This window comes from Trichechus manatus, unplaced genomic scaffold (assembly GCF_000243295.1).
Source record: "Trichechus manatus latirostris isolate Lorelei unplaced genomic scaffold, TriManLat1.0 scaffold00127, whole genome shotgun sequence".
NCBI classification, from domain to species: domain Eukaryota; kingdom Metazoa; phylum Chordata; class Mammalia; order Sirenia; family Trichechidae; genus Trichechus; species Trichechus manatus.
The window spans coordinates 5,570,135-5,591,791 of record NW_004444063.1 but is presented as its reverse complement, the minus strand read 5'-3'; the positions used below and the strand labels follow the sequence as shown (position 1 = coordinate 5,591,791).

Here is a 21,657-nt window from a genome sequence, read left to right as displayed (position 1 = left end):
TCTCACTAATTCTGACTTCCATTGCCTCAATTCTGCTCCTATGACTATTGAGTTGTCTAATTCTGAAATTTTATTGTTAATCTTCTGGATTTCTGATTGCTGTCACTCTATGGATTCTTGCAGCCTCTTAAATTTGTCATTATGATCTTCTCTAATCTTTTTAATTTTCTCTATTGCATGTTCTGCATTTTGATTAATTTCCTTCCTGATTTCTTGAAGAGTTCTGTATATTAATCTTTTGTATTCTGCCTCTGGTAATTCCAAGAAATTTTCCTCCTCTGGAAAATTTCTAGATTCTTTGTTTTCGGAGCTTGCTGAAGCCATCATGGATTGTCTCTTTATGTGATTTGATGTTGACTGTTGTCTCCAAGCCATCAATAAGTTATTATATTTATTTATTTTATGTTTGCTTACTGTGTCCTAGCTTCTTGTTTTGTTTTGATATGCCCAGATAGGCTGCTCATATGAGCTAGTTTCATTATTGGCACCTTTGAAGCTCTAATGTCCTGTCACCAGGTGGTTAGATCTGTTAGAAGGTATGTGAGCTCAGGAGTCAGCGCACTCCTCCTGCATGGATTCAGCTCAGGTGCCCAGATAGACAGCCACCAAGTGTCTGGTGTAGGCTCTCACTTACAGTCCTAGACAGACATGGGTGATTGGTGTAGGCACAGGCATCTGGGTGCAGAAGGGGAGACACTCTGAGCCAGGCAGGGGGCTGACGGCTGCCCCCGTGTGTCCAGGAGGAAGGCATGTCCCTGTTCCCTTCAGTGCGTAGGTGGGTGGGTTTTGCAGCCGGACTATGAGAAGCTAATGCTGTTGGCTGTAGGGACTGGGGGGCACCTCTTATTCATGGGCCCCTATTGCAGGTGGCTAGGTGGCATGGGTGGAGCCACCAGTCCTCAGGCCACTGATGTGAATAGGTGAAGACCCTGCTTAATGGGCAGAGCAGTGTCAAATGTCAAGAACCTGCCACTTCACAGCTGAAAGAGTTGAAGCTAGAGTTCCAGTATATACCCTGTTGTACTGTGGTAATAAGGGCCTACGCTGTTGAGACAGACCCACACAAGTCTATGTAGGGGTAAAGACACTCAAAGTCCATGGATCCCTTATGCCTGTGCCTAGGCAAAGAAGCTGTGCCTACCCTGGGTTCCTGGCTTAGGGGAGCCGGCAGTTTATTTTTTCCCATTTGTTAATTTGTTCACCCTTCAAAGCAGGGAGAATGGCTCCGGGCATGTGACGGATCCTACTTCCGGCCCAGGGGACTTGGCAATTGCTGAAGCTTGTCCAGGACCCAGAGTGGGGAAGTAAATGGGAGAGAGGTTTTTCCCTAAAAGGGGTGTTTTTGATCTGTGTGGTAGGCTGTACACAATTACTTGTCTTTTCCCGGATTGAGGGCTGCTTCTCACTGGTTCTGGGTGGCCATATAGACTCTCAGCGGCTGGGTATCTCCCAGTACAGAAAACGCACTTCCAGAGCACCACTGCTTGCTTGCCTCACTGCTTACCCCCGAGCTGCTCAGGCCTGAAGGGCTCAGGCTCTCGCTGGTTCAGGTCTGGCGACTCCTCGCTGCTTCCGAACAGTCTCTCCCTCCCCCGCCACTCCGTCTGGTTCCTCAACTCTGCCTTTGATGTTCAGGGCTCCCAGATTGCCATATATAATCGAATAACTTGTTTTTTTGGGTGTTTGTTGTAAAAGGGTCCACCAGAAGCATCTGACTACTCCGCCATCTTGGCCCCGCCTCCCAGAAATACTTCTGATTATCTCCCTTGATGATAAAGACTTATCTTGAAGTCTTTGACCAAGGGAAAAGGACTGTGACCAAGAACTGTGTCCATGAAATCATACCTGCAGGCCCATTTGGGGAGCAGGGACTATAGGAAGGGCACACTTAGCACATAGGTGGGCTATGATCCCTGGGATAGAGGCCAGCACACATCCAACAGTTGTATATGCATGCACAGGCCATTGTGGGATGGCAGTCCCTGGTGGGAGGCCTGAATGAGGGATTTTATGGATGATGGGCAGAGGCTCAGGCCAGAGAGTAAGTAGGAGGCAGACTCTGGCTGGGATGGTCCTTGTGGTCCTGGCCTCTGTAGGCTGCCCATAGAGTTTCCTTTGTCTACGTTGTCAGAGTGGTCTAAGTTTCCAGGGAGATCTGCTCACCCCTGGGCATCCTCTGTCCTCAGCTTTGGGCACAGAAAGATATGGGGTCTTCAGGGTTTCATGATTGGTGGCTGTGACCCTGGTCAGTCACTGCCCCTCCTTGCCACCCAACACCCCCCTAACCACTCGATGAGGAACTTAAAGGCAAGGGTGGACTCACGAGTCTTTTGAGCAGAGTCTTCAATGAAGAGTGAGGAGATATCTTCATCCACGCCCACTTCATTTTTGGCTATGCAGGTGTATGCCCCAGTGTCTTCATACCGAACGCTGCTGATGTGGAGCTCACTCCCATTGGCTGCAGAAAGGACAGTGCTCAAGGTGGCCTGCCTAGCTGGAGACCCCAGCCACTCCCTCCCCATTCTCTTCATGGGCCTTGTGAGAACACTGGGATTAAAAAATATCAGGGAAGCCAATATCGCTGATGCATGCCCAGGAAGGGCTGGCATAGCGGAAATGAACTGTGACCTGGGCCTGACTGACAGCGTCTCATCATTTTGCTCTCACAAATCCCATGAGACCTGTGTGAGCCCAGATATCAGAAAAAATTGAGGAAACACTTGTTCACTCCCAGTGTGTCTGACTTGGAAGTGAATCATGCCTTTCTTTTGCATTCCTGGGGAAAGAGCATCAGCTTGAGCTTGACAGGACTACCACCAAGGGCACCAAGGGCAGTTAGTTCTTACCTAAAAGAGAGAGCTGCTTAGACATCTGGGTTGAGACATTCATACCATTCTTCAGCCAAGTGATTCTGGGCATGGGAATGCCCTCTGCGTGGCATCTCAGGCTGGCTGCCACCCCGGGCTCCTGTGCCTGGGTCTCCGGGTAGACGCGGATTACGGGTGGCACTGTGGGTGACAGTCAGTGCTGGTAAGAGGAAGGCCTCAGCTGACCTCAGGCCTGTGGTCCAACCCGAGACCCTGCTCCCAAGGGGTGAACCTGAGAGGGGACTCTGGAGTTCTCTTCTTACTCAGCTTACAGCGATCCTGCTTGGCAGCTCAAGCTCTAAAAGAAAGGGCTATAACATGGATCATAGGCAATAAACATGTCAGGCTTTCATCAAGCCATAATTCATGCCTTTCAGGATTAATCTAAATAGGATCAGAAAGAAATCCAAATATTTAATACTGTTCAGCTGCTACATGTAAAGAGCAACAGCCACTGAAATTTATTTCTGAATGAATAAAATTTAGATACATTATTTCTGTTATCGGAAAGCCATTGGACAGGGGCTTAATCTCTTGCAGGAAGTACTTAACAAAGCACTTATGGGCACTGACTGGCAGGGCTACTAATTACATCACCACTCCGGGCACATCCATTGACTTTCCACTGGGCCACTTGTATTTCTCTACTTCCCACTCCCGGGAACATGGATGAAAGGCTAGGCATGCCCTCCTTGGCTCTAGAGTGTCCCAGCTGTGGTCCCTAGTGGTCAGGTTCGGTGCTGGGGATGTGGCCTGGCCCACCCACCAGGTGAGCATGGGTGGGCCAGGCTTCTGCTCCCTCCACAGAGCTCTGGTTTTTCTCACACAGGCTGTCTGAGGGAGAGGTGCCAGGAAGAAGTGAGACCTGTTCAGGAGGACCCTCCTATCCCTATCTCTGGTCTCAGAAAAATAAAATAATGATCAATTTCAAATGGAATTCAGGTCTCTTACTTATGCATAAGGGAGTCCCTGGGTGGTGCAACGGTTGATACACTCAGCTGCCAACCAAAAGTTTGGCGGTTCAAGTCCACCCAGGGCACCTCAGAAGAAAGGTCTGGCGATCTACTTCGAAACATCAACCATTGAAAACCCTATGGAGCACAGTTCTACTCTGAGACACATGGGGTCACCATGAGTCAGAATCGACTTGATGGTAACCAACAACAACTTATTCATACATTTTACTCTACATACTTCCAAAAAGGATTTGTGAGAGGTTACGGTAAAGACACTTGGAGATTAAATTAAGTAAAGTAAAAACATCACACACTGTTTGGAAAGGTGAGAGATGAATTCTTCCTGAAGCGGACCACTATGTTTTCCTAAAGTTATCTGGAAGTTCTTGTTGTCTGATAAAATAGAGCATCCCAGTACTTTAGGAGAAGATTTTTCCACTTTCTCTTTGTTCACAGTTTTCCCGGAGAGTCCCAGGGTGTGGTAGAGGGGCGTTGTTATGAACAGGCCATTGGGGATGGAGGAGGTAAGCAGGGCGCTAGCTGAAGCACCTCTGGAGGGCTGCTTAGAACATAAAGTGTATCTCTCTTCTCTGACCTCTCTTAGTTCAGAGGAAAGACACACTAACTTATTTAGGAAACGTTGCTACACTCTTTATTTGGCGGAGGGTGGAACAAAGTTCAATTGAATAAATGGTAGAATTTTGTGCTGGGGAGGCTATAATTTAAGAACACAGAGAAAGAACGTTGGGGCCTAGGAGCACTGGACAGTGGGGAGTTGGACAAGGTGGTAGAGCACCCAGTATTCTAGAGTGGGGGTGGCTAGGACCGGGAAGGGGGTTGGGGGAAGGTTTAAATTTGGGCTCTTGTTGGATCAACATTTTATGTATACAAGCCTACCTAGCAACCACAAAGTAAACCTAAAGAAAGTGGGGGAAGAATCAATAGAGATAGAAGCAGAAATGAATGAATCAATTAGATAGCCAAAAAAAAAAAAAAAAAAGTAGAATCGATAAATAAATCTAAGAGAGGGCTGTTTATAAAAACCAATAAAATAGCCAAATTTCTGGCAAGTTTGAGCAATGAAAAAAATAGAGGGGATTAAAAAATCCAAAATGACTGTATTTAATTATGTTAATAAATGTGAAAATCTCAGTGAAATGTGTCCTGTAAAAAGACATTTAAAATTCGCAACACTGAATCAAGAAGGGAAGCTTTTAAAAACTCTTAAAAATTTCAAAGGCACAGGTCTAGTTTTATAGAGAGTTCTTTCACACTTGTAAGGAGAGGATAATTCCTAGAGCCTAGAACAGAGAAGATATTCCAAATTATATTATGGAGCTAATATAACCTGCAGACCAGAACCTGACAAAGAGAGCACAAAAAAGCCGACTACAGAGCTATCTCATTAGGACGAGATATACCAAAATTCTAAGGAAAATATTAGCAAATCAAATCTAGCATGGTATTGAAAGAACATACTGTGACCAGGTATAATATGTTTCAATGGCTAAATACAGGAAATCTATAATTAATCATATCTGAAGTCAAAGGCAGTCAAAGGAGAAAAACTATTTGATTCTTTTGCTAGACACTAAAGGGCCTTTGAAAAAAATTTGAAATCCATTTCCTGGGAAGAAAATATAACCTCTTAATAAAATAGGAACAGAATGACATTTTTTTCCTACATTGAAGAATGTCTCTATAAAAAGAAGAAACAGCACCTTTCTTTTAAGAATGGTGAAACATTAAGTCAGGAAAAAAGAAAGGAGGCAAAATTAGACTCAACATTATAGTGGATATTGTCAATGGAAGGCAAGAAATGAGGGGTACAAATATTAAAAAGATGGAGAAAAATGATATTTTACCTGGTATCTTCCACATAATGAACCAAAAAGTAGCAAGGATTAATAAATGAGTACAATAAAGGGGCCAGTACCAAAACATACAAAATTTATAGCTTCCTTGTACACCAGCAGTGACCAGAGAAAAAACATAAACCAAAAAAACCAAACCCATTGCCATCAAGTTGATTCCGACATGAAGAAAACCATAAAATTTCACTGAAGACATTAAAAAAAAAAAAAAGAAAGAAAAAGACTTCAATAATTGAAAGATATATTCTTGGAGAGGAAGGCTTAATATTGTAAAAAACAAGATACTCCAAATTAAACCATACATTTAACCAATTCCAATAAAAATACAACTGGTGGATCTTGACAAAAACAATTCTGAAATTCCTCTAGAAAAAAAATGTGCAAGAACAGCTGAGGAAATTTTGAGAAATGAGAATGATGACCATCATTTTGCCATACCAGATATTACAAAGTATCACGATACCACAGTGTATTATAATACTCTCTTTGTATAAAATTTTCCAAAAGGAAACTTCTCAGAAATGTTGCAAAGCTAGGATGGTGAGTGTAGTGGAAACCTTAGGACAGGAGAGGGAGCAAAGTAAGGTGGGAAAGAGAAGGAGAAGCATGGAAGGGCTAAGAGAGTTCCAGGTCCTGAGTCTGGCACCACATTAATTTCTTGATTTGATTTTACAAAGTTCTGTCGATTCAATATCATGCAGCCAACATTTGTTAAAGGTCAACCAAGTGTTAGGCATTATGGACCCAGCATTGAACAAGGTAGCCTCAGTCCCTGCCCTCATGGAGTTTTCTGGGAGGGAAGGTGATTAAACAATTAACTGGAAGTGTGATGAGCAATACCAGAAGGAGACTTGGGAGCCTGTGGGGAGGGGCACCCGGGAAGACTTCTATTATCAGAATAGTGAGCAGGATCCACATTCTCCACCCACATCACAAAGGAAATGCTAACCTTCCTGACTCCTGTGGTGGCTCCCCTTTTATGGATGGAAGGTTTGTCCTGGGAACTGGGAACTCAAGAAACATTCTTGGCCTCTAAATTCGTGGTTTATGGACTGGCTTCCTCGGTGACATGACCAGTGGCCAGCACCTTCCTTGAAGACTGACCTGTGCCTCCATTGACAGGAATCTTGTGGACCCATAATGTTTTCAAATTTGAGTGAGTATCTGAATCACCTGGAGGGCTCATTAAAACACACTGCTGGGCTCCACCCCCAGAGGTTCTGATTCAGTAGGACTGGGATGGGGCTGGAGAATTAGCATTCCTAACAAGTTTCCAAGTGACACCGAAGTCAGGAGTCAGACCTGACTTGGACGCTCTGTCAGACCAATTCAAGGCTGACTTTGAAATGTACTGCATGGCACTGTTCCAGAAGAAGATGAAACCGGACTGCAAGTCAAGGATATGGAACAATTCATTCACTTAAAAATATATGAATATCTGCTTAATGCAAGGCACCTGGGTCTCCACGGCAGGGATCAAAAGACTGCTCACAAACGCTGAGAGTGAGATGCACTCTCTGCTGGCCTTGAGGTCTCCATGAGCAGGAGTCAAGGGGAGGTGCATCTGGGGGGTAAGACCACTCCTCCCCTGGCCTCCATCCCTCCATCTGCAGGACTAAAGAGGCAGCCTCAGACCTCTGCATGCTCTACTTCCCAACACCCCCTCTCCCTGCTCTTGCTTCAACTCTAATTTGGGATCATCAGGGCTACCCACATCATGCCCTTTATCCCTGTTCACGTTCATCTCTACAAGAAGTGTAGGTCTCTAGGGCATCCCTTATCCCAAAACCTTCTATTGTGCGTCCTGGAATGCATGTTCTATCATCAGTAAGATCTCCTCTGACCTCAAACTACTCTTCTATGAAATGCTCCTTCACCTTCTCACATAGATGGAAACCTGTTTTCTCCTGAGGACACTGCTTGTCCTGCAGCCTATCAAGCGGTAGTCCTCTCTCTTGTACCTCTGGGTTGGGAGGTGGGGCAGGTGTCCTTCCTGCTCTTCATTGCCACTCCCAGACCATTCTCCTTCTCTTCTGCACAGAAATGCCTAATTTTAAATCTCATGTCATGCTAACCTCATTCCTAGATACCATCCCTTCATGCCTCCTAGAAGACATCTTTCTTTCTTACTCGTGCACCAATTTCCCCATTTCTACTGGATCTCTCCTGTCAGCCCATAAAATACCTTTACCCTACCTTCTCTCCCCTATTCTGCCCCATATTTCTCCTTGAAAATACTGTTATGGATTGAATTGTGTCCCTCCAAAATATGTGTCAACTTGGCTAGGCCATGATTCCCATTATTGTGTTATTGTCCACCATTTTGTCATCTGATGTGATTTTCTATGTGTTGTAAATCCTACGTCTATGATGTTAATGAGGCAGGATTATTGGCAGTTATGTTAATGAGGCAGGACTCAATCTACAAGATTAGGTTGTGTCTTAAATCAATCTCTTTTGAGATATAAAAGAGAGCAGCAAGCAGAGAGAAAGGAGGATCTCATTACCACCAAACAAGAAGAGCCAGGAGCCCGTGTCCTTTGGACCTGGGGTCCCCACACTGAAAAGTTTCTAGACCAGGGGAAGATTGGTGACAAGGATCTTCCTCCAGAGCCGACAGAGACAGAAAGCCTCCCCATGGAGCTCGCACCCTGAATTCGGACTTCCAGCCTACTAGGCTGTGAGAGAATAAATTTCTGTTTATTAAAACCATCCACTTATGGTATTTCTGTTACAGCAGCACTAGATAACTAAGACATACCCTGATGAGTTGTCCACACTTAGGGCTCTAGTTTTTCTCCCTCATTCTCTCTTGAACCAACTTCAATCAGGCTCTACACCTCCCCTCATTGAAACTGCTCTTCTCCAGGTCATAGTGACTTCCACATGCTGATCCCAACCTAGAGGCCAATTCTCTGTTGTCATCTTACCTGACCTGCCTGCAGCATTTGAGCCAGCTGACCTTTCTCTTCTCTGCTTGAAATACTGTCTTTCTTAGCCTCCAAAGCCCACATTCTTAGTTTTCCTCCTCTCTCTGTGGCTTAACCTTCTCAGTCTTCTTTGTTGGTTTCTTCTCTTCTCCCAGGAGTGCTTGGTCAGGAGCATTCTCTATCTGCATTCATTCTTTGTGATCTGATCTAGTCTATTGACTTTAAATACCATCCTCTCTATGATGCATCTGGAATTTGTATCTCCAGCTCAAGCCTCTCCCCTAAGCTCCAAATGTAGATACCCAATGCCTGTCTGACACCTCTGCTTGGATGTTCTGGCAGCATCTCACAATTATCATGTCCCAAATGATCTCTGATCTTCCTCACCTCCTTTTCACAAATGTCACCTTCTCAGTGAGACCTTCTCTTGCCACCCTCTCTAAAACCTCTACCTTTTACCTAACTCTTCTTACTCCTCTTCTGGTCTTTATTTTTCTCCTTAGCACTTTTCACCCTTTGACATGCTCCACGATGGCAGGCGCTTTTGTCTGTTTGCTGGTGTTTTCGGTGCTTAGCCCAGTGCTTGGCATGTAGAAGAAACTCAGTAAATATTTGTGGAATGAATGAAGTGATGATTAAGCTGGAGACTTAAAGGATGAAATGGAGTTGGTCAGCAAAGGGGGGTGGGGAGTAATCCCAGCAGAGGGAACAATCAGTGCTTGCTGTGGGTCAAGAGGGCAGGTGTGTTGGGGTAACTGAGAAGTTCATTGCGGCTGGAGTGTGGGATGAGTGGCAGGGTGGCAAGAGATGAGGGTTGGAGGTGCCCGTGTGTGCATGTATATGTATGTATGCATGTGAATGTGGCCATAAGCCATGTTCAGGAGTTTGGACTCATGCGGACAGGAGTGACAACCAGTAGGTCAGGCCTCCCCTCCTATTTTTCCTGTGGAGGAGGCTGAACAAGTACATCCAGACCGGCAGCAATGGGAGGAGGCCCTGCAGATGGTTCTAGGTACCCTGGGCTGGAGTGGGACCGGAGGGCCCTGGGTCTTCCCAGATCAGTGCCCCACACAAAGGAGCCTGCGATGTAGGAGGCAAGTCCTAAGGTACAGAGAAGGTCTGCCAAGAAGCCCATTTTGCCCTGACCTGCCATCAGTTGGGGGGTTAAGAAGAGTCACACTGGGCTGTGTGAAAATCATTCAGTGGTAAACTTGATGAGGGGAAAACTGGCAAAAGGATGTTAAAAAAAAAAATATTACCCCATCAGTTGTGGGGAGCTCACCCTCTGCTATGGGACCAAGCTGTCTTCAGATGTGACGAGGATCCACTGAGCCTGCAGTTGGTGTGGACGACACTTCAGGCTCTCAGGGAGCAGCTGGCTGTGTACCTACCGGGCCCCTCTTCACTATAGCCAGAAGCTGGGGCTCCTGCCTGTGCCTCTGGATCTAGCCTCCTGCTACTTAGGCTTGGGGTCCGTAGCAGGATGGGAAGGGGCTGAGAACCCTGGGCAGTGAGGCATCCACTGCTGCGTCTCTAAAGTTTCCAGTGCCCATGGTCCCTTCAGAGCAAGTCCTGCCCCTTCTTTGGTGAGAAACCGAGAAAATATCTGGGGCCTCTGGGTGGTACAAACAGTGCACTTTACTACTGACCAAAAGGCTGGTGGTTCGAACCCACGCAGAGCTGCCTTGGAAGAAAGGCGTGGTGATCTGCTTCTGTAAGTGCACAGCCTTGAAAATCCTATGGAACTCAGTCAACTGTGCAACACATGGGGTCACCATGAGTTGGAATTGAGTGTATAGCAACTGGTTTCCTGGTAGGGCCCGGGATCTTTTTCCGGATGGGGTAGAGGTCATAGCTTTCTTCCAACAACATGGCAAAGACCCAACTGGTTTTCTTCGGCCCCCATATTCCCTCTTCCTTCTGTGTTAACCTGCACGCTAAAAATCATTTGACATTAACATATCCTGGGTAAACACATTCATTTTCTTTTAAATTTGCAAAACCTTCAAGTAAAAACATTTAAGTACGTAACGCAAAGGCCTATTTTCTTTGGGAAACATCGATCATTCCCAAGGTGAAAGGCAGCATAAATATGTCCTTAAGTAAGAGTTACAGTGACAGAACTACTAAGCTGGAGCAATAAACAGATTTGGGAGATTACTGTGTTTTTGGGAATGAATTGCTGCTTGTCTGAACTATGGGGAGGTCAAGGGTGTTTTTAATTTAATGGATTAATCACTTATGTCTGCAGTGCTTGCTCCTTCCTATGAAAGCAATGCAAGAGGTTTGTGTGAAGTTATAAATCATGTCAGTGCTTGGGCCTCATCTCCAGGAGGCCTGGTCTATGGGAAACTTACATGAATAATTTGGGGGAAGTAGCAGCCACCTGGAAGTGTTCCCTTTAGGTGACCAGGCCACAATAGAGTTGTGGGTAGAGAAGCCCCAGAAGATGGTGGCCTGGCCTGTGTGTGTGGGGTCCTGCCCCAGCCACCAGGGAGGCAGGGAGTAGGGCAGTTCCAGGAAGCAGAAGAAGCCTGTGTTTGATTCCTGCCTTGGCAAGTTTCTCTGGGTCATGACTTTCCCGTCTGCATAATGGGCTAGAGGCTCTCTGAGTGGCCACCAGCTCGGACCATCTGTGTTAGCCAAATACAGTTAAGTATGGCTTGAGACAAAGCCAACATCTTCCCCATGTCTGCCCCACTTGGATTTCGAATGACATCCTGTACCAGGCATTTTTCCAAGAATTTTACACATATTACATCTCAGTAGGCCTATAAGGCAGGAGGTACTTTTGTTATTCCCATTTTTTACAGAGAGTTTATTTACTTGCCTAAGGCTGCATATCAAGAATGAATGAGCACCAGGACTTGAGCCCAGGTCTCTCTGGCTCCAGATTTCCTCTCCTCAGCCTTTGCACAGGCGTGCTGCCAGCTCTGGTCTGCCCTGTGCCCAGGCTGGGACAGTCCCCACCCAAATCCTGTTCCCTGGTAGAGATATCACCATGTTTTGGGTCTAAAACCAAGCCCATCACTGTCAAGTTGATTCCGACTCATAGTGACCCTATAGGACAGAGTCAAACTGCCCCATAGGGTTTCCAAGGCTGTAATTTTTACAGAAGGATGTTGCTACATCTTTATCCCGCAGAGTGGCTAGTGGGTTCAAACTGCTGACCTTTCAGTTAGCAGCCGAACGCTTAACCACTCCGCCACCAGGGCCAAAGGCCATGTACTAACTCAGAGAAGCAACTACTGGCCAGGGGCCCCCCTCTTCCCTTCCTCATTCACCCCTTCCTGTCTTTCCTCTGACCGAGGAGAACAGCTAGAGGAACAAACACAGAACGTTGCTCCCTGTCTGCCGTCCCAGGCACTGCCTCAGCTCAGTAAGTCACAGACCATCCACCAGGCAGAGGGGACTGAGCCGTGCTCAATCAGCACTGCTGGACAACAGGACCTAAGTTTACCCAAGCTGTTCAGGGCCATCGTTTATGTTTTTGGCTCATGCTTGGGATGGATGGGGAAAAGGAACAAATGACACAGACGGATTTGTTACTGCCTCTCTCTACTTCCTCACAAGACTCCTTAGCAAGGCAGCATTCCCTTTAACCTCAGCACCAACAGAGCCCTCCCAGGTCCTCCTGCCTGAAGGCCAACCCTCCTTTGGCACCTGACTGTGGCCTGCAAAATGCCCCACATCCATCGCCTCGGTAAGCTGTCCACGGTGACTTGGCCTTATTGGGCCTCCCTCCTGGGAGCCCAGGCAGTACCTGGAATCTGTACAGCTGTTTGCCATGTCCTACCTGGAGCTGGATAACACCAATCCACACTGCTCAATGACTCTAGTCCTACTGAGGGCAGGGCTGGGCCTTACACTCACAGCCATCGTTCCTGCTTCAGTGTCTCACTAGGCCAGCTCTTTCTGGCCAGGTCTGAGCTTAGCACTAGGAATAGAGACAAACAAGGCAGGGTTCCTGCGCTCCGTTCCCTACAGTGCAATCCAGAGACATTCAACAAACACCTGCTGACTGACTACCCTTGCATCCCACATCTGGATTCTCCAATAGTAACAACACAATGCTTGGGCAGTGCCAGCATCAAATATCTGGGCTTTGTAGTCAAGACCTGCTCTGCCAGTTACTGCTTGGGTCTGGGTCAATCACTTAACCTCTCTGAGCTTCAATTTCCTCATCTGTAAAACAGGGATGGTCCCTAGTGGGTATTCAGTAAATGTTCCCTATTATTGCATGTAATTGTGTCTTTCGTACTATTCTGTTTTCAACAATACCTTCCCAAACAGATACAACTTTCCTCCCTCTACATCCAACACAGAAAGTTTAGCTTCTGGAATACTTTGATAACTTTACTTCTTGACTCCAGGTATCAAGCAATGGCCTTGTGCCCTCAGAAGGCAACAGCTGGCCTACTTTAGGATGGTGCTCCCATGAGGGAGTTGATTAATGGACCCAAGAGCCACCCATGTGCCTTGGAGTCAGCCCAGCCCAGGGACTTCATGGGCTCCTGGAGCTAGGGCCACCCTGATGGCCTAGGCCAGCCGTCTGGGCGCTGAACACAATGAGCCACTTTAATGAGGTAGAAAACCCGTCACAGAGTACAGAGGTCCCAGCGTGTTTCCTCTGACTATTGACAGCACTTTGGCTGGAAGAGAAGTCTTAAATCTTTTATCAATTAGGAAATGGATCTCAAGTGGCCCTCTCTGGGTCTCAGCAGGAAGGCTCTTGCTCTTTGTTTAGACTCCCCTGGGTCAAGAGCAGCCTCTTCAGCAGAGATTAAGCAATCTATTGGCTTGTGGTGTGGGGGTGGTGGGGGGAGAACTTCTACAGAACTCGCCAATGTCCCCTATACAGTCTGCTTCCCATCTGGAAGGAGGAGTCTTTCTTTACTTTGAGCCCTGAAACAACTCATGGTGTTTGTGGGCCGTGCTCCTGGAATTCAGCATTACAAGCAAGGAACTGGCTCCGTTCATACCAGGAGCCCAGAATTCTGGGAGCATGTGGCACAGGAGCACCCCTGGCACCATGGATTTACGGCTGATATTTAGAAATTTGAGACAAAAAAGTCTCCTCCAGAAGCTCAACATGTCTACAGGTTCTCACCTGTGAGTTACTCAGGTTCCTTGGCAGGTGGCTCCCTTCACCTCCTCAAAGATCTGCTTTGGAGGATATAGAGGGGACCCCAGCTCTAGCCCTCTCCTTTTGCCCTTGGTTCCTGTGAAGGGGGGTGGGGTGCAGAATGGGGCTGGGCTGAGGATCTTCCAACGTTGTTTGATTTCACTTTTCCAGGTTTGTCTGAGTATCTGAGGGACTCGGAGCCACTTGGAGTTGTTTCACCACCAAACATTCATGAATACTGTATGACTTTCGTCACCCACCCTCACTCCTGTGTGTCACCTTGCCGGTCTGTAAATGGTAAAACCCTCTTCACGCTACAGAGCACAAGCTTGCTCCCAGGAGCAGCACCTGCTGGGAGCAGGCCCAGATACAGCTCACCTGCTGCACACTTAGATTCCCAGCCTGGGTTAGCTCCCCTGGTGGTGTCAGAACTGGGAACCTTTGGGTTATCTCTGATGAAATCCAGAGACTTCATCATAGGCCTGAGTTCAAGCCAAAAAGCACACCAGTGAAACCCCAAAGGCTTAAGCCATATCCTAGCTCAAGGGAAATCCAAATAAAATATGGCTTAGGCATGTAAGAATATTAAAAAAACCTAAAACATTCTGTGGGGGAGATGCAGAGGCAAGCTGAGCTTACCCAGTTGTCCTTAAATGGCTTGTCACCCTGAATCCTAGAGGTAAGCAAAGCTGAACATCATGATGTGGTTATTCTCAACACCTTGCTCACTTTCTGCTCTGAGCCGAAGCTCGGACCACCAGCTGGCACAGGAATCTTGGGGCTGACTTAGGGCTACCACAGTCTTCCCTGGTTTGTGAGCATCCTGCTTAGGCCTGCTCTGTGATGGGAGCGCACCCCGGGCTGGGTTTGGTTGGACGAGTCTAATTTCACTGGGGGGACTGATTTGCTACATGGACATAGTCTGTGGGCAGACTATAGCTTGTTTGCTTTGAAGGCTATGGTGGCCAGGTGGAGGCGGCCAGCAGTGTGATGCAGAGGTCAGGGCATGGCCTTAGGTCCATTCGGACGCCTGTTAGATCACTTAGCCATTGTATGACCTCAGGCAAGTGACCTTACCTAGAAAACCATCCAATGAATGGGAGAGTTCATGTGAAGTGCCTAGCACAGGCATACAGGGATTGGCCAAAGTAAATGCTTGAAAAACACTGGCTGTTGTAATGAATGATGCTGTAATCAGGAGGGGATGAATTTTTCCAGGTTTCTAGGAGCCATGGCAAGGCAGGGGCCAGTGAGAATCGAAGAAAGCCTTCCAAGCCTGCTTGGTTGTGTCCTGGGTTAGCCTAAGATGAAGCTCATTGAGACTCTTAGGGAGGGAGATGGAAACAAGCTCTTCTCAGAGGAAAAAATGTCCCCAAATTGAATAAGTGTTATAGTTCCACACTGCTTGGAAGAGGATTGATGTTTTTTAGACAGTTTCTGCTTCTCACTGGATCCAGAGACCCTGGCCTCTCACCAGCACCACACACTTACCAGGGCACATGCCACACTCGACAGTGGCCTTGGCTGCCGAGCATGACAACCCTAAATGGCCACCTCTATTAGCACTTGGAACCATTTCATCAGAGGTGGCTCTGGGGAAGCCCAAGCTGACAGACGTTGCCCTTTCCCCACCATTCCCCTTTACTTATGGAAGAGATGAGATTTTTGGGGGTTAGATATTTCTCTAAGAAGACAATACAGGAGGGGACAAGGGTTGCTTTGAGCAGCATTTTAGGAATATTTTGAGGGGACGACATGCACAGAGCCATTTACTAACCATTCACCTGCAGGACGTGGGTCTGGAATAGCTCCTCATGGCCGGAGGCGTGACATGTGTAATTGCCCATGTGGACGGTAGTCACCTTGGTGAGGTACAGGGAGCCATCTTCTCCGAAGTCCTGCACAGGGCAAAGAACACAATGAGACTGGCTCAAAGAACACAACTGAGTAGGCAAGGAAGGACAGCCTGGGTCCTGTGGTTTGCCAGCAAAGCAGAAATCTTGTAGCTGTGGGGGATTTTCTTTCCGCTGACACCCTTGCTCTGGCCAGAGCTACCTACAGGGGGGTGCTGGCCTGTGCAGCTGGGGCCACCATCTTCCCTCCACTTTGCTTGCCAAGAACCTGCACATCCATTTTTCATATGACACCTCCTCTATGAAGTCCTGCTTGAACACCCCCACCCCAACACACACACTCCCTCTCCATCTCAGCTAACTCAACCATGTCCTCTTCCTATTCATCTTGCTGCCTGCTTGTGTCCTTGGGATCTTGTCCATCTGTTGAGAAGCTCTGTTTCTGGAGGGGGGACCTTGTTTAGATCAGGGGTTGGCAAACGTTTTCTTAAAGGGATAAATAAATATTTTCAGCTTTGTAGGCCATAAGCTTTCTGTCAGCTACTCAGCTTTGCCATTGTAGTGTGTAAACAGCCATAGACTATTTGTAAACGAATGAGCATGGCTGTGTTCCAATGACAATTTTTTTTTTTTTTAAATGGTAGATGGGATTTGGCCCATGGGTAATAGTTTGCTGACCCCTGGCTTGGAGCCCACCTTGATCCCAAAATGATTTCAGGCAGCTTGCAGAGATCTAGGTGGCCCGAGGGAAGGTAAATAGAACTACAGGGACAATGGGGGCAAACAAGGAACAGGGGCAGGGGTATAAAACAGAGCCAGGAAGGGCTGATACCCAGGAGTTCCATAAGAAATGGCCATACAAGCCTGGTCACTATGGTCTCTGTAGCCATACAAGGCAAGATCTATCTTATTGGGCCATTGCACAGGGAAGGGACAGGGCAGCAGGGGCTTTTGGCTGCATCAGAGCCCCTTGATGAGCCCTTGGCACAGAGCACTCCCCAGGACCTTTTCTGCCCACCGTGTGCTGTCTTGCAGAACCATGCACAATGCTGGTTCCTTCCAGGCACCAACTGCAGACATGCCAGGGATTGGAATTCTCCAGTGTTCCCTGAGATCCCTCATCAGGCTTGGCCTTAGCTACCAAACGTCTCCAAGGACATGGTGCTCAAAGCCGACAGGATGGAGATGGTCCTTGCTCACCGGGGAGAAACGGGGCTGGGCAGTGCATTCTGAGAGAAGAGATGGGGAAGCCAACAGCTGGGATGCAGGAGACCCAGGTTTTAGCTTGAGCTCTGCCACTGACCAAGGTCACCTAATCCCTCCAGCACTGGCTTCTCCACTTGTAAGTTGTGACAATACATGTGTCCTGCCTGCCTCATGGAGGCGTTGGGAGAATGTATGTGAGTACATTTTGGAAGGTGAGAAGTGTGACATGCATGGGGAATGTGATTTTTCTTGTTATTTTTAACAGAAGATGAAACTCTTCCTGGCCCCCGGGAACCAAACCATCCCCCTGCCCTTTCTAAGCTGCCTTTTGCACAGGAGCGATCCGGTGGTAGGAGGGCTGGGAGGCCACCAGCCAGTGTGGCACAAGGGTTGTCGAAGAGCAGCTGCAGGGCAGCTCCCTGAGCCCCCAACACTCCTGCCCCCTGAAACGCTGACCAGCTTGTTCACACTCCAGAAGGGCCCAGACACAACCATCATGAGTTCCTTCCAAGACGCTGTCTGGATAATTACCCAATGAAGGCGTGTGGGACTAGCACAAGGCTTGGGGTAGGGCGTAGGTGGGATGGTGGATAGCAGATGCATGCAGCATGCTTTGAGCATCAGGAAATAATTCCCGTCAGGACTCCCAGTGGAGTAAAATGTTGGTGAGGCTGCTGGAACCCCGAGTTTGCTCTGAAACATTGCTCTGCTTAAAACAATCCCGTTCCTACCACTCTGTGGAAGCCTCAATAATAAAAATAAAACACCAGCTAGCTGATTTGTCCTGTCTCATAACAGAGTCATAAAGGGTTCACCTCTAAGTTGCTTATGAAAAGTTAATGGTTAGTTCTGGAACCGACATATTTCTAGTCTAAGCTGTTTTCTATGTCAAAACCTGAGTGTTGAGGGCAATATATTTTGCCTGGAGTCTTGATAGAAGGGTAGCATCTTGAAAGAGGGCTGGGAAGCTGCAGCACCCACCTGGAGGGGAGGGCTGGAAGGCTTGGATATTCCTCCACGCCTTACTTGGTTGGTTCTAGAGCAGACTCCATCCCAAAAGACAAAATGAGAACTGTTTGCCGAAGTCTGTTGCTGGGGACCCATTGACATTTCCCCTGCACATTGCCTTCCTGAGCCTTCACGTCCATGGCCTTCCTCACTGAGGGCCCTGAAACCACCCACTCCCACCCTAGCCTTGCTCTTGTAGCTGCCTTGATGGGGAAGGATAGCTTGGTAACATGGACTGTGGCATTCCTCAGCCTGAGAATGCCTCTGTGCTCTGAGGGTTGGCCTCCCTGTTCCTCCTGCAGAAAGAGCAGGGGAATGGCAGGGGGGATGGTTTAGTGTTGGCTCCCACCCCATAGGGATTTGGTTTATTGTTTTGTTTGGTTCTATGGCGTTTGGTTTTCAGGGGGGCAAGAAGAGTTTTGCATCTTTTATTATTAATAATGGAGTCCCTGGGTGGTGTAAGAAGTGAATGCGCTCAGCCGCTAACCTAAAGGTTAGAGGTTTGAGTCCACTCAGAGTTGCCTGGGAAGAAAGGCCTGGTGATCTACTTCAAAAAATGACCCACAGCAAACCCTATGGAGTACAGTTCTGACACACTTGGGTCACCATGATGGCAACTGGTTTGGCTAATTAATTACGAGAAAAATAAAAACCCCGAAACCCCTACACGTGTCACACTCCCCACCTTCCACAGATCTCACAGACCAACTGCATAACTTCCTGTGACGGCAGTACTAAAACCAGCTAACAGTTTCCAAGTATTCACTATGTGTCAGGAAACTTTGCACGTTACCTTGTTTAGTCCTCAAAAAACCCCTGAAAACCAAAAACCATAGAACAAAACAAAACAACCAAATCTCTGTGGGGTGGGGAACTGGAGTTCTCCTTCAGAAAGTCCTCCTTCAAAATATATCCCGAATGTGACCTCCTTTCACTATCTGCAGTGCCACCACCTTGGTCCCAGCCACCATCTTATCTGGGTGACGGCAGTGCCTCTACCTTCACCCTTGCAGTCTCCTCTCCCCACAGCAGCCCGAATGGCCCTTTAAAGCATACGTCAGCTCACACCCTCCTCTGCTCAGAGTGCTCTCGCAGAGACAGGGCCCGCACACATGATCTCCCCCTGCCCCTCTCTGGTCCCATCTCTACCAACCCCTGGCTCATTCCACTCCAGTGCTTCGGCTCTCTGCTGTTGCTCTAACATGCCAGGTGTACTCCCTGCTTAGGAACTTTCTGCTTGCTGCCGTCTCCTCCCCATAGGCTGTCTGTCTGGCTCTCCCTCTCCTTCATGTCTGCTCCAGTGTTATCTGACTGCCTTTTCTGTAGCCCCTGCCCTCCTACCTCTCTTCCCTGCTTATTTCCCTTCATGGCACTTATTACCAGTTATGTACTATCTGTTTTTTGTCTTTACCTTGTTGGCATCTGTCTCCCCTGCTAGAATATGAGTTTCACCGGGTCAGGGATTCAGGAACTTTGTGTTTGCTGCTGTGTCTCCTGTGCCCAGCACAGAGTAGGCTTTCAGTCAATATTTGTTGAGCTAGGCTTTCTCTAGGCACTGCATTCTGGTTCCAGTTCTTTGGGTTTGGCAAACAAGGTGCCCACCTCTTGCCTTCCCATCCACCAAAATGCTGCCCAGGCACACAGGATCAAAATGTGATGGATGGGAGGTGGGGCCAAGATGGCGGAGTAGTCAGACACTTCCTGTGGTCCCTCTTACAACAAAGACCCAAAAAAACAAGTGAATTGATTATATACGACAATCTAGGATCACTGAACATCAAAGGCAAAGTTGAGGAATTGGACTGAGTGGCAGGGGGTGGGAGAGACGGTTTGGAAGCAATGAGGAGTATTGCCAGACCTGACTGGGTGAGAGCCAGCACCCTTCGGGCTGGATCGGCTGGCATGCGAGGTGAGGCAAGCAGTGGCGCTCTGGAGGTGTTTTCCACATCAAGAGAGACTGAGTGGCAGTGAATCTACTTGGGCCTTCAGAACCAGTGAAAACTGGTGCTTAATCAGCAAAAGATAAGTACATGCATCTGACCTACTGTGAGGATCAAAAAACACCCCCTTTGGGAAAAACATCTCTCCCATTTACCTGCCCCCTCCCTGCTCTGCACTGGGTCCCAGGCCGGCTTCAGTGATTGCCGAGGCCCCTGGGCTGGAAGTAGGACACGTCACGCACCCTGAGCCATTCTCCTGGCCTCGGAGAGAGAAAAAATTAACAAACAGGAAAAAATAATCTGCCAGCTCCCCTAAGCCGGGAACTCAGGGTAGGCACAGCTCCTTTGCCTAGGCACAGGCATAAGGGGTCCATGGACTCTGAATGTCTTTCACCCCTGCATAGACCTATCTAGGCCCATTTCAACAGTGTAGGCCCTCATTAGCACAGTACAACAGGGTATATACCTGAAGCCTAACTTCAACTGTATCAGCTATATTGTGAAGTGGCAGGTTCATGACATTTGACAATGCTCTGCCCATTAAGCGGGGTCCTCACCTGCCTACACCAGGGGCCTGAGAACTGGTGGCTCCACCCATGCCACCTAGCCACCCGTGACAGGGGTCCAAGAATACGTGGTACCTCCCAGTCCTTACAGCCAACAGCATTGGGTGCTCATAGTCAGGTGCAAAATCCACCCACCTATATGCTCCAGGGAACAGGGACATGCTTTCCTCCCAGACACTCAGGGGCAGCCATCAGTCCCCTGCCTTGCTCAGTGCATGACCCCCTACTGCAGCCAGATACCTGTGCCTACACCAATCATCCCTGCCTATCTAGGACTGTAGGTAAGAGCTTGCACCACACACTTGGTGACAGACTACCTGGACACCTGAGCTGAAGCCATACAAGAAAAGTAAACAGACTCCTGGGCTCACATACCAAGAAATAGATCTAACCACCTGGTGACAGGATGTTAGAGCTTCAAAGGCACCAATAATCAAACTAGTTCACATGAGCAGCCTATTTGGGCATATCAAAAGAAAACAAAACAAGAAGCTGGGACGCAGTAAGCAAACATTAAATAAATAAATCTAATAACTTATTGATGGCTTGGAGACAACAGTCAATATCAAATCACATAAAGAGGCAATCCATGATGGCTTCAGCAAGCTCCCAAAACAAAGAATCAAGAAATTTTCTGGAGGAAGAGAACTTCTTGGAATTACCAGAGGTAGAATACAAAAGATTAATATACAGAACTCTTCAAGAGATCAGGAAGGAGATCAGGCAAAATTCAGAACAAACCAAGGAACACACAGGCAAAGCAATAGAGGAACTCAAGATGATCTGAGAAGAGCATAATGATAAATTTAACAGGCTGCAAGAATCCACAGAGAGACAGCAAACAGAAATCCAGAGGATTAATAATAATATTTCAGAATTAGCAACTCAGTAGAAAGTCATAGGAGCAGAATTGAGGTAATGGAAGTCAGAATTAGCGAGATTGAAGATAAAGCACTTGACATCAACTTATCTGAGGAAAAATCAGATAAAAGAATTAAAAAAAATGAAGAAACCCTAAGAATTATGTGGGACTCTATCAAGAGGAATAACCTACGAGTGACTGGAATAGCAGAATGGGGTGGCGGGTGGATAACAGAAAATACAGAGAGACTTGTTGAAGATTTGTTGGCAGAAAACTTCCCTGATATTTTGAAAGATAAGAAGTGTCTTAGTCATCTAGTGCTGCTACAACAGAAATATCACATGTGGATGGTTTTAATGAAGAGAAGTTTATTTCCTCATAGTCAAAGTAGGCTAAAAGTCCAAATTCAGGGCATCAGCTCCAGGGGAAGGCTTTTTCTCTTTGTCGGCCTTCTCATCAATGTTCCCCTG

General features: G+C 47.4%; 1 protein-coding gene across 1 annotated transcript in view; it reads right to left on the bottom strand.

Moving 5' to 3' along the window:
* The window catches only part of FSTL4 (follistatin like 4), a 482,307-nt gene that overhangs the window by 29,993 nt on the left and 430,657 nt on the right, over positions 1 to 21,657 (bottom strand). The window contains 3 exon segments of the mRNA XM_004384723.1: positions 2,324 to 2,458; positions 2,847 to 3,008; positions 15,530 to 15,650. Of these exon segments, the coding sequence (XP_004384780.1) occupies positions 2,324 to 2,458; positions 2,847 to 3,008; positions 15,530 to 15,650 (418 nt within the window).